The following is a 15791-nucleotide window of genomic DNA, read 5'->3' on the forward strand; positions in this document are numbered from 1 at the left end:
TATACAAAATACTTTTTTCCAAAACAGGAGAATAATCTAATCAAGCACATTCTGTTACATTATAGTAAATCACTAGTTATGGCTTAATTGGGAGTGTCAAGTTAAAGAATACTGCATGATAAATGTAAGGACCTATAAAACTTTTATGCATTAAATAAGGTCTTAACCAGTATGCACTTTACCAGTTCATTTGAGTTACCCTTTTCATTCATTTTTTACAAGCTTATATTTAAAGCCTGTTGACATGAGGATGAATGTTCGAAGTGAGAAACATTTCAAGTTTCTATAATGCATCTTTTTAGACTGAAACATGCAGTCTCAGTCCTTCCATTGACACATTTGCACAGTGGAAACGCAAACTCGTGCAAATTTAGCTGAGTTCCAAAGTTGAAGTTTGGTAAACTTTGGCCGCTGACTTCATATCACATGAAGACATGTGGTTTATGGATGATTAGCATGACTTTCAGCTGAATTAAAAGACCACCCACTTGAAATCTGCAATAAATATAGTAGATTACATTTGGGATAAATTCTTTAGAATAAAGTGCAAGTCTTGTGTAAACAAGGTTTGACACAAACATTCTCAGTTTAAAAAGAGGTTTTTTTTTTTTTTTATAATGGAAAGGTATTAAAATCTCTTACCTACTGCACTACAAATACAACTGTCTAACCAGAGAGATTCACTCAGTTGGCCACCACTGTTTTAGAAAACTACAAACTCTTAAAAAAAGATCCTTCATAATAATAATAAAAAAACATGGGTAGCCACTGTATTTCTATGGCGTTTCTGTAAACGCCATCTACTGTCAGAGATTTAAACTGCATTGTCATTCAGCACTTTTGCCTTTCTTAAATACATTAGTATGGACAGAAAAAACATTATATGAATATCAGTCTGAATTTCTGTTCTGAACATTCATGTTAGTGTGTACAGGCTTTTGTACATTTTAGCCGATATAAAAAACTAGCTGTATTCAGTTTAGAAGGGAAAATTTACATTAAAGCTGATGCTTGGTTTGCACCAAATGCAGTACACTGTCACTTGCTTTTATTTACTCGGGGGATGTTGTCCCCTAACACAATTTTTAGTTTGAGTTCAATTATTTGAACTGGCGTGGTTTAAGGCAAATTCTGCATGTTTGCAACAAATTTGTCGCACATTCACATCGTTCACGCCATGTGGTGTGAATGGGGTATATGCAGAGCTGGTGTTTTTCAGCCACAAAATAAACCTCTGGTAAATGGTTATCGTGACAATTTTTAATTTTGTAGGGTTCCTTTTGCAGCATCGATGTTGTAGTGTAATTAAAGATTAAGCAGTTAAATAGACTTATAGCACAGGTGTCAAACTCAGTTCCAAAAGGGCAGCAGCTCTGCACAGTTTAGTTCCAACCCTAATTAAGCACACCTGATCAAACTAATTGAGTCCTTCAGGCTTGTTTGAAACCTACAGGTAAGTGTGTTGGAGCAGGGTTGGAACTAAACTGTGCAGGGCTTCGGCCCTCCAGGAATTGAGTTTGACACCCCTGACTTATAGCATTCGGCTGTAAAAAGAGATGAAAGACTCGAGTGCCGTCAAGGATTAGAATATGAGAAATTCTTCCGTATTGTTTTGGCATGGCACAGAACAAGAGTTAAGTGCTTCTTGTTCACTCTGAGACCCACTTTATATTGGAAATCAATCAGGCAGTGAAGATCGTTGATTTTTAAAGAAATCAGATCTTAAACGCTGCAATATTTTAATGGCATGACAGTTCACCAGAAGTGCTTGAGTTGACTTACTGAAAATTAAATGCCCTAATGCATATACCTAATATGCCTCCATTTGCATTGACTTAGCATATATTTTACTTGTGTGAATTTTTAGTTCTGCATTTGGTGTGAACCCAGCATAAACCTTGAAACTTGACATTAGCCCATATTTAGTATATTCAACCTTTGCTTTTGACATCCTCCTTTTTGATAATCTTGGTTATAAAACAACAACAGACTTTCAACTGGCACAGGCTGCTTTGTTTTACAGCGTAACGTGTTTGTCTGTATCCTCCAGATTTTGTCCTATCGCTATAGGATGAAGTTGTTTTGCTATGGTGGCGTAGAGAGAGAGGGAGAGAGAGAGCTGAGACACTGGTTATGATTCCTTGAATGTTCTGACTGACTGACGTCGAGAGCACAGAGAATGAGCCAGAGTGCTGGAAGAGACGAGTTAATAAAGCAGTGGAGTGAAATCCTCTAAATGCACTATACAAGCACATCTTGAGGTGATTATGAGTGACAATTAATGAAGCTTGACAGCCTTTATGAGCAACAGAAATAGGCTAGGTACACATTTTAGTTACAGGCCTGTAGTGTCATAATGTGTTATGATCATGCCGAAGTGGGTCTGTTCTTTGTTTTTTGTTTTTCTTTAACTCCTTATTAAAGAGAGACTATAGTTGTATGTCGATGTTTTGTTTTTATTTTTCATTGTAAGTAATGACCTTACGGATTCAACGATAAGCTAGCTTGAATATCTTTCTTCCATTCAGTACAGTTACAAATGTTTACAGTATCTGATTAACCAAATAGAAGATGTGTTTTCAGACGTGCTCTGTCCGCTCTGTCAGACGCCGTATCTTGTCTTTAATTTGTGCCTCTATTTTTTTAAACTTGACCATTTTGTTTTCCTTCTTTGTTCACTTTAAATGGTGCTCCCCATCCCTACGTCTTATGAACTAAAAAACCTTTTATTTAAAAGTATGGAAGCCCATTTCTGCCACTGACTAATAAAACATCAAATAAAGCAAAATGAAAAAGTCAGAATTCTGAGTTATTAAGTCAGAACTTGAAATTTTGACTTTAAAACTTGGAATTCTAACTTTAAAACTTGGATACATGACTTTAAAACTCAGAATTCTGACTTTTTAACTCGAAATTTGGACTTTAAAACTTGGATATGACTTCAAAACTCGGAATTTGGACTTTAAAACTCGGAATTCTGACTTTGTAACTTGGAATTGCGACTTTATTAGTCAAAATTTTGAGTTATAAAGTCAGAATTTCGAGTTCTACTTTATAACTTGGAATTCTGACTTTAAAAAATTAAAACAGAATTCCAAGTTATAGAATAGAACTCAAATCTGAATTAAGCTATACGAGCTTATATGAGCTATACATAAGTGTAGCTCAGAGCAGGTTGGCCAACTTTATACAGCTTTTATATACACGCATTGCTGAAATTTTCATCTGCATCTGAAAGCTCAAAATAAAGAGGCAAACAGACACATCTGAGTGTGTTGATTGCATTACTAATCATTTATTAAAGTTACTCATTGACTCGGACTTTGAGGGGAAAAAAACTCTGAGGAAAGAGTTCAATTAAAATATAATTGCAAGATAAAAACTAAAGAGTCTTTATCTTCATAAGCTTTCTCTTGTTTCTTATTTTCTTATTTTGAATGCAAAAAAATATATATATGCAAAATGTGAGAAAAGAGAATTGTTTGAAAAAAATATTTACATAATTTTCATGCAAATTAAAACAAATTTTGAGAAAAAATAACTGATATAAATTTGAAAAAAGTTTTTAATCCATAAATTCTTTTGCAATTGTGATGTTTAATCCTTTAACTGCCTGCTCTACCAAATGGTTGACCTCATTTTGACTGTTTTAAATAATGACTGTTAACGTCATTTAGAGAATGACTGTTTTAAATAATGGTACATTAATGGTAATAATGGTAAATACACACAGCATTGTTGTTGGTTTACAAAAGAATTAAACAAACAGAAACCTGCTGCACTAATACACTTGATTTAAGGGTTATTGTAAAAAACAGACAAACAAGAAAGCATGAGAAAATTAGAAAAATGTTAAACTTCAAAAAATGAATACAATTTAGTGTTCAAAAACGTTTATTTTTTTTTATGTTTTAAAAAATTGGTCTTCATTTTTTCATAGCATATGTATTATTATTTTTTTTGGTAGGGCAGTTAAAGGGTTAAAGCACTGAACAAAAAAATAAATAATCTGAAAAGTAAAAAATGTGATTCAAAAAGTTGCAATAACTTATTTTTTCTTGTTGTTTTTTGTCGCATCTCACATTCTGTTTCCTAAAATGAATTCAACTTTAAATGCCATATAAGAGTTAACTTGTTCATAAAATGCCTTTTTGACCAAATGTTCCCATTTGTGATGTCTTTTTAGTGGAAATTTTGTATTTTAGTGATGAAGCATTTGCTTGCTTATCTTAACTTCGCTGTTTTATTATAGTCCATTAATGTAATTTGATAAAGTCTTTCAAAATGTAGTTTTTATGACGTTTTCTTCTGAAGTGTCTTTCTGAGCACAAGCTGCCCGTGCTTACTGCCTGATAAGAGCAACAAGTCAGATGCCAAAGCTTTCAGATGCAGACATATTTTCTTTTGACTAGGTTTCAAGTTACACAGGGACAAAAGAGTCCCGAATGAAAGGTTTTGACTTGTATACTGATGGCCATCTTACTTCCTTATGCAGTTTTGGCTAGCACAAGAACTAAAATCAGCAGTTCTTTTTTCCCCTTCCTTGTTTTTTATAGCAGAAAATAGACTAAGTATCAAGATATAGCAGAGCCAAACATTTAGAGAAAACATTAGTTTTCTTTATTATTACTTACAGTGCGAAACATGTTTTCCATGCATATAGTTTTCATGACATAATGAGTATTTACCCTTCACCTCTTTAAACTAAGTGATACCATACCTGACACTGGTTATGAGGGCATATTAAGTGCCATTAGACATGGAGGACTGGGAGCACTGTTTGTTACCCAGTACATTTCTACTGGAGGATTATGTGTGTGTGCGTGCAAACTTTATGTACATACTTTTATTTGCTTTGACTTCATCTGTTCTGTCCGATCTGTTTTGGGTGCAGATTCTTTCTTTTTTTTTTTCTCAGTGTACATTTTGCATCAGTGTTGTTTGTCTCTCAAAAACAGGTACACAAGCATTGCAGAGATATGGCTCTTTTAATAGGTAGATGGAATTATTTTTAAGACAATAAAAGGATATTGAGTCTATTGCACCTTCTCGTCTGCGTCATCAGTTTGGTCTTGTGATCTGTGATGTGATCTGCTGTTTTTACAGGGTTTGTCATGCTGAAGCAGCAGGAATACCGTGACCCTGAAGCTTGTTGTGCCACTGTTTTTTTCTTTCAAGTCTGATGCTCGAATACAGCGGTAGTTTCCTTGTTTTGTTAGTAAGAATTAACCTACTTAATACCCTCGTTTTCCCAGTGAAAGGGTCATTTGAGTAGCCAAAAAATATTTTATTTCTGGTTACATCTGTACGAATGCAACTGTAAGACTAACGTGATGCTGTAGTTTCATGTTTTTGTTTGTGATAATTAACCTATTCGGTCATGGTTTGCTAGCCCTTTTTTGTTCTAAACCTGTTTTAGTTTATTCCTTTCAACAAAAAAGAAGATATTTTGAAGAATGCTGGAAGCCTGTAACCATTGACTTTCATAGTTGGAAAAACAGTATGGAAGGCAATGATAAGACTTTCTGCTTTCTTTAAAATATCTTCTTTTGTGATTTAAAAGAACAACAGGTTTTGAACCTCTTGAGGGCAAGTAAACAGAGTACATGTTCATGTTTGGGTGAACTCCTCCACCTTTAATACAGTCATTTTCCCAGTGGAGGGAAATTTGAGTAGTCAAAAAATGTGTTTTATTTTTGGTTACAAGTGTACATGGCTAATAGGGGACCTACGTGCTATAAAATATCTCATCAAATTAAGAGCAACTTACTGGCATTCTTGGAGTCAAAGTGAAAGCTCTTAATATTACACTGATACAAAGTCTTGTGTGTAGAAATGGAGATTTGCATAACTATTTACAGTGACGGGCTAATAAAGTCCTTGAATACATTGAGAATTACAGTACTGCATAGTTTGGGCTGATCAATCTGTCATTTATTGAAGAAATTAAGTGTTAATTAGTTTGTGTTAAGTGTTATTAAGACTAATCGAAAAGACAATCCATTAGTTATTGCAGATTTAATTTATTTTGCATTAAATAAGCTGACAAAACCCTCTTTCTAGGAATGTCAGATGTCTGACGCAAGAATTATGTGATGCTGTAGTTTCTTGTTTTGTTTGTGATAATTAACCTATTCTGTCATGATTTAATCACCCTTTATTTGTTCTAAACCTGTTTTGGTTTACTCCTTTTAACACAGAAGATATTTTGAAGAAATCTGCAAGCCTGTAACCATTGACTTTCATAGTGGAAAAGCAAATTGTAAAGAAATCAATGGTTAAATACTTCCAGCTTTCTTCAAAATATCTTCATTTTTAGTATAACAGATAAACAGGTTTTGAACCTCTTGAGGGCAAGTAAACAGAGTAAATGTTTATGTTTGGGTGAACTCCCCCACCTTTAATACAATCATTTTCCCAGTGAAGGGAAATTTACACAACCCAAAAAATGTGTTTTATTTCTGGTTACAAGTGTACATGGCTAATAGGGGACACACGTGCTGTAAAATATCTTGCCAAATTAAGAACAACATACTGGCGTTATTTTAATCCATTTGAAAGTCAAAGTGAAAGCTCTTAATATTACACTGATACAAAGTCTTGTGTATAGAATTGGAGATTTGCAATAATGTATTTACAGTGACTGAGGTTAATAATTTCATATACATTGAGAATTACAGTACTGCATATAGTTTAGACTGATCACTCGGTCAATTATGAAGAAAATAACTGTTATTATGACCAACTGAGATGACAATCCATGAATTATTGCAGTTTTAATTTACTTTGCATTGGGTAATTTGACAAAACACATTCTAAGAACGTCAGATGTCTGACGCTAGTGTAAAGAGATGCTTTAGTTCCTTGTTTTGTTTGCAATAATTAACCTATTCAGTCATGATTTAATCACCCTTTTTTGTTCTAAACCCGTTTTAGTTTACTCCTTTCAACACAAAAGAAGATATTTTAAAGAAAGCTGGAGGCCTGTAACCATTGACTTACATAGTGGAAAAGGAAACAGTATGGAAGTCGATGGTTACAGACTTTCAGCTTTCTTTAAAATATCTTCTTTTGTGTTCAACAGAATAAAGAAGCTCATAAAAGGTTTGAAGCTCTTGAGGGCAAGTAAACCGAGTAAATGTCCATGTTTGGGTGAATTCCCCCTTTAATACCATCATTTTCCCACTGAAGAGAAATTTGCACAGCCAAGTGAAAGTACAGATATGTGCTTTATTTATAAGTAGATTGGGGAATTGCACACTGTAAAATATTTGTTAAATCAACAGTAGTGTTAGCTTTAAGGTTATAACCCTGATAAGAGTTGAAGTGAAAGCTCTTAATACAGGCCTAAGTATTCAAATATTATACCAACAAGAAGTCTATCATGTAAAAATAAAGGCTTTTGGTGTTTTCCAGTCATTTTGCATTATAGTGTGATGTATGGTAACTTTAAAGAAAACACTAAAAACCTCATGGTACACTGCATTCACAGTGCAGAACTGTTGAGACTATGGTAATAATGCTGTTAAAACAGATGTCCACTGTAAGAAACCTAATAATATTGCCAAAACAACAAGAATGATTTACAGAGTGAACATTTCTCCCTTGGTCATTGATAGATTTTTTATGTCAAGTGATTTGACATTTCAAGAATAATATTTGGCATTTAAAGTGATTAATGTGATAAAAAACACAAATCTATTTGTCTTCTCGGGTTGAACATCTTTGTGGGTTGACTCCTTGAATGAGAAACAAAAAAAATGCATGACAAAACAGGATTTTGTTTTTTTCAACGTTACTGCTTTTACTTAAAGATTAGGAAGGCAATTAATTAAAAAAAAATCATAGTGAGTTTAAAACTAGTTTTATAAGACGTATCCCACATGCATGTTGTAAAATACCAGTATTGCATTGTTTACTTTTATGGAGCTTTGACATCTTTTATCAGGCATTAAAACGGCTCATGTGACAGTCATGTTTGAAGTTCACACAGAAACAAGACTGTCAACATTTTCATTAAAAACACTTTGTATAAAATAAATCTATTTTTAGAAACTCAAACGTCAAGCCTTACCTGTGAAAGTGGGATCTTGCTATTCTAATGTTAGTTCATAAACATTTAGCTTCTGTTGCAGCCCAAAAGCTGCATAGTTTTCGAAAATCTAAACTAAACGTTGAATAAGTGCAATACCTGACGTAACTATAAAGTATATAATTAATTGTCTTTTTGCTCCTCTTGCTATGTTTTATATACAGTTGAAGTCAGAATTATTAGCCCCCCTGTTTATTTTTTTCCCCAATTTCTGTCTAATGGAAAGCAGATTTTTTTCAACACATCTAAACATAATAGTTTTAAACACTGATTTCTAATAACTAATTTATTTTATCTTTGCCATGATGACAATAAATAATATTTGACAAGATATTTTTCAAGAAACTTCTATACAGCTTAAATTCACATTTAAAGGCTTAACTACGTTTGGCAGGTTAGGGTTATTAGACAAGTTATTGGATAACAGGTTTGTTCTGAAGACAGTCGGGTAAAAAATTAGCTTAAAGGTGCTCATTATTTTGACTTTAAAATTTTTGTTTGATATATTGGTATCAAGTTTGGTTTTTGGCTCTTCATAAGAAATGTTTGTGCACCTCTAGCTTATTTGAATTAAGTAAACAGATCAACTTTAAATGACCTGACACCAAATGCAAGCTTCCTTAATCAGACAAAAGACAGGCATCATAAAAACAAACAACAGCAAAACACCGAGGGGTTTTCAGCAAGTTCAACGTGCTCTATTAAATTACAGAGAATTCATTCTTCTAAGCGAAAGAAAAAAAAGTTCCTTATTGAAATACATACAATTTTGGAGGGAATCTTAAGAATCTGCTCCTATGTAAAAACAAGAACTTCCCCAGAATAATAACCGTGTTGTGCCCATAGACTGTAAAACAGGTTGTGCCCAGCATTTACAGTGCTGTGTTTTGCCGGATTCTGATGACGTCACATAACCCTTAACCAATCGAAATATCGCACCTTTTTCGCTGCAGGAGGAAGAAAGTTTAAAATGTAGGACGTCGAGATTTTTATTCAGACTTCAAGACAAGCTGAACACTGGGAATCATCATGTTCGGCTTTTACCTGTGCGTTGTGCTCGTCGCCGTGTTTTCTCTGAGTAAATGCAGCGCTCGGTTTGTTTACTCCTGTAAATATCCGCCTTCACAATGGTGCAGCTCCGAAGACATAGCAGCTGAATGTGGGGTAAGAGTGACTCCTGTACCAAAACAAATGTAACTTTAGCAACCTTTTCTTCTTAAATTGGATAAAATGAAACCAGAAGACGGTACGTTTTGTTTTTATTCATTTGTGACTATACATGTGGGGTAAGTGAAAACCAAAGCCAACTTAATTTACAACTTCCTCTTTTCATTAAAATAAACCGCTGGAGTCTCTTTTATATCTGTAACTAGTCATTTGTGCCCGTAAGTTTGTTTGCCACAAAAAAAGTGAAGTTGAAGTCATTTGAAGTTTTTTTCAGGAATATTTGTGCTCTGACGTTTATTAACGCTTCTCTTTATTTGCTCGGCGCTTTCGGGGAAATCCCTATGTTTTGGGGACGTCGAGATGAGTGTGCACGAAACTTACTGTTCCCTTTATTCTCATTTAAGGTGCTGGAACAATGCATGAAGTATAACTCGACAAAGGCCGCTGACAAGGTGAAAGTGAGCCTCTACTATGAATCTCTGTGCCCAGGATGCAGAATGTTTCTTACATCTCAGCTCGTGCCAACCTTGATTATGTTGCAAGACATCATGGAGATTGATCTGGTTCCATATGGAAACGCACAGGTATATTTACACTACTGCACGCCGCTCTTTAGGCAGTTTACTTATAGTGTGAATAGTCTATCACAACTTGAGAAACGTGATTTTTTTCCCTTCACAATTCTAAATATTTAAATCACAATGTCCCTTTTCCTACACTTTGTAAATATATTTGTATATAAATATATTTTTTATTGGTATTTAACAAAACTATACATGGTACTGTATAATACAGAATAAAAAAAAATGGCAGACTTAATTTTTTCCCCCACTATCCCCTCAACATAAATTTATGAAATAAAAACAAACATCCTCTGAGAAAAAAAAACAACCTAAATTTGTTTTAACAAGTTAACAATAAAAGAGTAAAAAAATAGTAAAGAAAAGAAATAGATGAAAAGATCGCTTTAAGTAGACAATAATTGCTCTTTCCAGTTATTTACTGTGTATTAGAGCTGATATCAACAGAACAGGGTAAACCTAATATAGTCTAAAACAGGACTCGGGGTCTTGTAGAAAGATAGAAAGAGATCCTAAACATCTTAACTTCTCCAGTTTTATGCAGCTAGAGATTTCTTGGATCCACATATCATGATGGAGGAAGTATGTGTTTCCATTTAAGAATGGCTTGCCTAGCCAAGAGTAGAGAAAGCAATAACCTGGCAAGATGCAACAGTTAAGTCAACTCTCTCTGAAATGCTAAAAAGAGCTGTCAAAGGGGTTAGGGTGTAGATTTGTGCTAATAGCTTCTTTAAGTGTATTAAAAACACGGGGACAGAAATTTGTCAGTTGCAGGCAACTCCAGATATATATATATATATATATATATATATATATATATATATATATATATATATATATATATATATATATATATATATATATTTATTTTGTTTATTTATTTATTTTTTTTGTATAATAGGAGACACAAGCTCAAGGGAAGTACATCTTCACCTGTCAGCACGGAGAAGATGAATGTCTGGGTAATATGATTGAGGTGAGGTTTAACATTTATTTCACCTTTCGAGTAAATTAAACCCGTAAGTGGACTGATGTTGATATTTTAAGCATTTTTTAGCACTGAGATTAAAGATTCTGTTGTTTAACATGCTTTCTGTCAGACATGCATGCTGAATAAACTAGGCTTGGATGCTGTTATGGTTATTTTCTGCATGGAGTCGGGAAACGATGTGCTGAAATCAGCCCAGCCTGTAAGTTCCATCCATCCATTTATATATCCATCCCTGTCTCTCTGTCTGTCATCTATGTATTTGCTGTTGTGATCAAAATCACCCAACCCTCTTTAATCTGCAAGACGTTCTGCTCCAGTAAACAAAAGAATATGAAAACAATTAATTACTTTATTAATCTTATTTAGAAACTTTATAAATATAAGTCTGTGTGACTCTGAGAACATGAATCTGATGAAAAGCATCTATCCGATTGTTCCTAAACATTAGTTTGCTCATCCCTAACCCCAGAAAGTACTTTCTCTTGTGCTTTCAAGTTCCTGTCACCATTTATTGCTTGGAAAAACTTAAAGGACACATATTTTACCCCCTTTTTAAGATTTAATATCAATATCATGGTTCTTCTGAGTGTGCCAGTTTAGGTTCAGTTCAAATCACATTTCAGAATTTTTTATTATAATATGTTAAAAGTGTCATTTTGGGGGTGTGAACACAGGTCGTTGTGTTAGGGGTGTGTTGCTTCACCTGAAAAGTACTTTCGACTTCCCGCCCAATTTTACAAGGGGGAAGAGCCAAGAGCTACCTCGCTTTGTGTATGGCAACAGACAGGCAGACCGAGAGAAGCAACATGAGTGAGAGGACCAGCATTCAGTCGTACATGTATGACCCGGGCTCGAAAACAGACCAAGCAGAGACTACTGTTGAGGAGTCAATACTCCTAATGTGCCAGAATATGTCAGAGTGGTAGTTACAAAATCATTTGTGTCTTTGCATAGTTTTACAGCCGCTATGTAACGAATCATGCGTCATCCGTATTGGGATGCAACTATTAACCTGTTTCACTCTTATTAACTGCACTTTAATTCGTCACGGTTAATCATAAAGGCTTCTCAACAACGTGTTTCTGCATGGAACAAAACTGCGGCAACTAAACAAAGTTATGCCAACTGTGTGCTAGTTTAAAGTTCCCAGCTTGTACACCGAGACTAATAACCACACACACTGGATTAACTTAGACTGAGGCTATAACTAAGGCAAGTTTGTTATTTCCAATGGAGGGACATGCATGCGAGGCAATGCGCTCACACTTTCCAGCTACACCTAGTTGAGATGACAGGGAGCTTCTGTGACTGCGGGTAATGCAAACGGCTGAAGTATAAGGAAGACTAAATGAAAAGTACACATTTGCAATCCCGCCTAAAGGTACAAACAATGACGCCGGTGAGAGCGATCATGTGGTAAATGTTGATCTCCCAGCCGAGATCAATCAAGTGTTTTCGGAGAGAGTGTTGAAAGACTTGTTGGATTAGCTGTTTTTAATAGCTCGAATCTTGATTTGTTGCAGTCACTGCGTGTTCAGCGCAAATGGCCGTAAATGTAAAATCTCTGTTGCTCATTTGCAGGAAGACAATGAAGGCTCTTGTGTTGGGACCAATGAGCCTTAGATCCAAAAATAGAGCAAGAGTGTTTCTTTGGTGACATCGCTTTGACTTACACGCTGAAAATGGCGGACGTGAAACAACAAACTGAGGATGGGGAAATGCGCGCCTGTCAATCAATACTGGTGGGCGGGGGGACCGCACTCCTATGTCATGTTGCAGTCTGTCTCAAAACCGCTCCAATTATTCCACCGTTTTATGTTGTTAAATTGAAAAAACGGACTGGGTGTGTTTATATCACCCCAATATGATGGTCTGTACACTCTGCCAAGTTCACATTTTAATGGGATTTAAAACCTGGAGACCAAACAGCCAACTCGAAATATTGTAGAATGATCCCTAAACTGAGCTTCAGTGGACGGGTGAGGTGAATTTTCTGCTGAAAGGTCCAATGATCATTTCAGTCATGTCTGTGTGCTGTAGACATCACAATTTTTGCCTATATGGGTTGATACTTCAAAAAATCCCCCTCCATGTTTGACTTTGGAGACTGCGTTCTACTAAATTTCGTTTTAATATTAGCTTTGTGCTCAACCATACAAGTGAACTGTTGTTTTCATTAGTGTTAAATGGCAAAGTTGTATTGCAAAAAAAGTAAAAATCCTATAAATTATAAATATTATTACATTTGACTAAAATTTTAGGTGCAATAATACATCTGAATTGATTCACTCTCAGAGTGTTGAATAATATTTAACACTGCTTTGTCTATCTGGTTGTCATTTAATCTGTCTGTTCTGTGCAGCTCTCAGTATATGTCTGTCGATCTCGGTTTGTCCTTTAATCTGTCATTTGTAAATGTATATTAACCCTGTTGCGATCTGCAATGCTGATCTGTACATCTCATCTCAGTGTCTTGGAGTCTATCGTCCTGATGTGACCTGGGATTCAATTATGCAGTGTGTGAAGGGCGACCAAGGCAATAAATTAATGCACGAAAATGCAGTGAAAACCGATGCACTGAATCCGCCTCATCAATATGTGCCGTGGATAACCGTTAATGGAGTAAGCAGATTTATCCACTTATTATTTACAATGATGTTTATAAGAAGTAATTAAATGGGTCAACGCTGTCCCTGCAGGAACACACAGATGATCTTCAGGACAAGGCGATGGGTTCTCTCTTCAGTCTGGTGTGCAGCTTGTACAAGGTTTGTTTGATGTCTTGTTAGTGTTTACTATCATTTCAGCATTTTATCTCATCAGCGAGGAGTCCGTCACATGAGCTCTCCATTCTTTGTGTTTAACAGGGTCAAAAACCAGCTGCTTGTACTCTAGGGCTGAAGAAGAACACCAACAATTACTGCATGAACTAATCAGGGTATCTGAAAACAACACTACTCGCGTCAGGGATGAAGACAGTGTATGAAACCAAAGCAAGCACATGCTGAAATGCAGATTTTTTATTTGAATAATTAGTTTGCTGTTGTTATTTTTTATATGTACATGACAGTATGCATGCATACAATGTAATAAAAGCTAATTTCCATTACCTGTTTGTGCATTAATGATTTCTTTTAACAGGCCCGTAGCCAACCTGGTGAAAGGGGTGGGTCTTTTTTTCTCAAAGTGGACCTTTTGCAGTTATACTTCCTCCTTTCTCTATTTACAGTGAATCTGGAAAGGATTCATAGCGCTTCACTTTTTCCACATTTTTTTATGTTACAGCCATATTCCAAAATGGATTAAATTCTTTGTAAATTCTACAAACAATACCCCATAATGACAATGTGATAAGGTTTTTGATATTGTTGCAAATTTATTAAACATAAAAAACCTGAAAAATCACATGTACATACGTATTCACAGCCTTTTCTCAATACTACTAATGTTACAGCCTGAAGTCTTTTTGAATATGATGCCACAAGCTTGGCACACCTGTCTATGGGATTTTTTGCCCATTACTCTTTGCAGTACCTCTCAAGCTCTATTAGATTGGATAGGAAGTGTTGGTGTACAACCATTTTCAGATCTCTCCAAAGATGTTCAATAGGATTTAGGTCTGGACTCTTGCTGAGCCACTCAATTACAGTTGTGAAGCCATTTTATAGATATTTTGGTGGTGTGCTTTGGGTCATTGTCCTGCTGGAAGATGAACCGTCGCCCCAGTCTGAGGTCAAGAGCACTCTGAAGCAGGTTTTCATTCAGGATGTCTCTGTACATTGCTGCATTCATCTTTCCCTCTATCCTGACTAGTCTTCCAGTTCCTGCTGCTGAAAAACATCCCCACAGCATAATGCTGCCACCACCATGCTTCACTGTAGGGATGGTATTAGCCTGGTGATGAGCAGTGACTGGTTTTCTCTAAATGTAACGCCTGGCATTCACTCCAAATAGTTCAATTTTAGTCTTATAAGACCAGAGAATTTAGCTTCTTATGGTCTGAGAGTCTTTCAGATGCCTCTTGGCAAATTCCAGGTGGGGAGTCGCCTCCGTCTGGCCATTCTACCATACAGGCCTGATTGGTGGATTGCTGCACGGATGGTTGTCCTCCTGTAAGGTTCTCCTCTCTCCACAGAAAACGCTGGAGCTCAGACAGAGTGATCATCAGGTTATTAATCACCTCTCTAAGGCCATTCTCCCTTGATCACTCAGAATAGATGGCCAGCCAGTTATAGGAAGAGTCCTGGTGGGTCCAAACATCTTTCACTTAAGGATGATGGAGGCCACTGTGCTCATTGGAACTTTGGGAGCAGCAGAAATTTTTGTGTAAATTTTCCCCAGCCTTGCGCCTCCTGACAATCCTGTCTTTTGTCTTCATGCTTGGTTTGCACTTTGACATGCACTGTCAACCCTGACATCTTGTATAGACAGGTGTATGCCTTTTCAATTCATGTCCAGTCAACTGAATTGACCACTGGTTAACTCCAATTAAGCTGCTGAAACATCTCAAAAATGATCAGTGGAAACAGAATGGACCTGAGCTCAATTTAGAGCTTCACGCCAAAGGCTGTGAATACTTATGTACATGTTATTTTAATTTTTTTTTTTTATATATATTTGCAACAAATTCAAAAAATCTGTTTTTATCATGCTGGGGTATTGTGTGTTGAATTTTGAGGAAATAATTGAATCCATTTTTGGAATAAGGCTGTAACATAAAAAATGTGAAAAAAGTGAAGCTTTCCGGATGCACTGTAATTATGAGATTTAAATACTGCATTGAATTTAGTGACATTCATTCATTCATTTTCTTTTTGTCTTAGTCCCTTTAACAGTCAGGGTCACCACAGCGTAATGAACCACCAACTTATCCAGCATATTTTTCATAGTTTTATGCAGCAGACGCCCTTACAGCTTAAATACATCACTTGTAAACACCCATACTCTCTCATTCACAACA

General features: G+C 35.6%; 1 protein-coding gene and 1 long non-coding RNA gene across 2 annotated transcripts; one reads left to right on the forward strand and one right to left on the reverse strand.

The window, feature by feature from the left end:
• Nucleotides 1-288: 288 nt before the first annotated feature.
• LOC147837101 (uncharacterized) lies at nucleotides 289-5049 on the reverse strand. The gene is made up of 3 exons (XR_015478502.1): nucleotides 2922-5049; nucleotides 1481-2857; nucleotides 289-1349 (listed from the first exon to the last, which is right to left on the reverse strand). It is a non-coding gene; the product is annotated as an uncharacterized LOC147837101 (long non-coding RNA).
• Nucleotides 5050-9024: 3975 nt separating this feature from the next.
• Nucleotides 9025-13940, forward strand: ifi30a (IFI30 lysosomal thiol reductase a). The gene is given in 7 exon segments (NM_001006057.1): nucleotides 9025-9256; nucleotides 9664-9843; nucleotides 10742-10816; nucleotides 10941-11030; nucleotides 13301-13453; nucleotides 13531-13599; nucleotides 13699-13940. Coding segments are annotated over 7 exon segments (768 nt in total). The 5' UTR covers nucleotides 9025-9121; the 3' UTR covers nucleotides 13765-13940.
• The last annotated feature ends 1851 nt before the right edge of the window (nucleotides 13941-15791 follow it).

Source organism: Danio rerio, chromosome 2 (genome assembly GCF_052040795.2).
Source record: "Danio rerio strain M-AB ecotype USA chromosome 2, GRCz13ab, whole genome shotgun sequence".
Classification (NCBI taxonomy): Eukaryota; Metazoa; Chordata; class Actinopteri; order Cypriniformes; family Danionidae; genus Danio; species Danio rerio.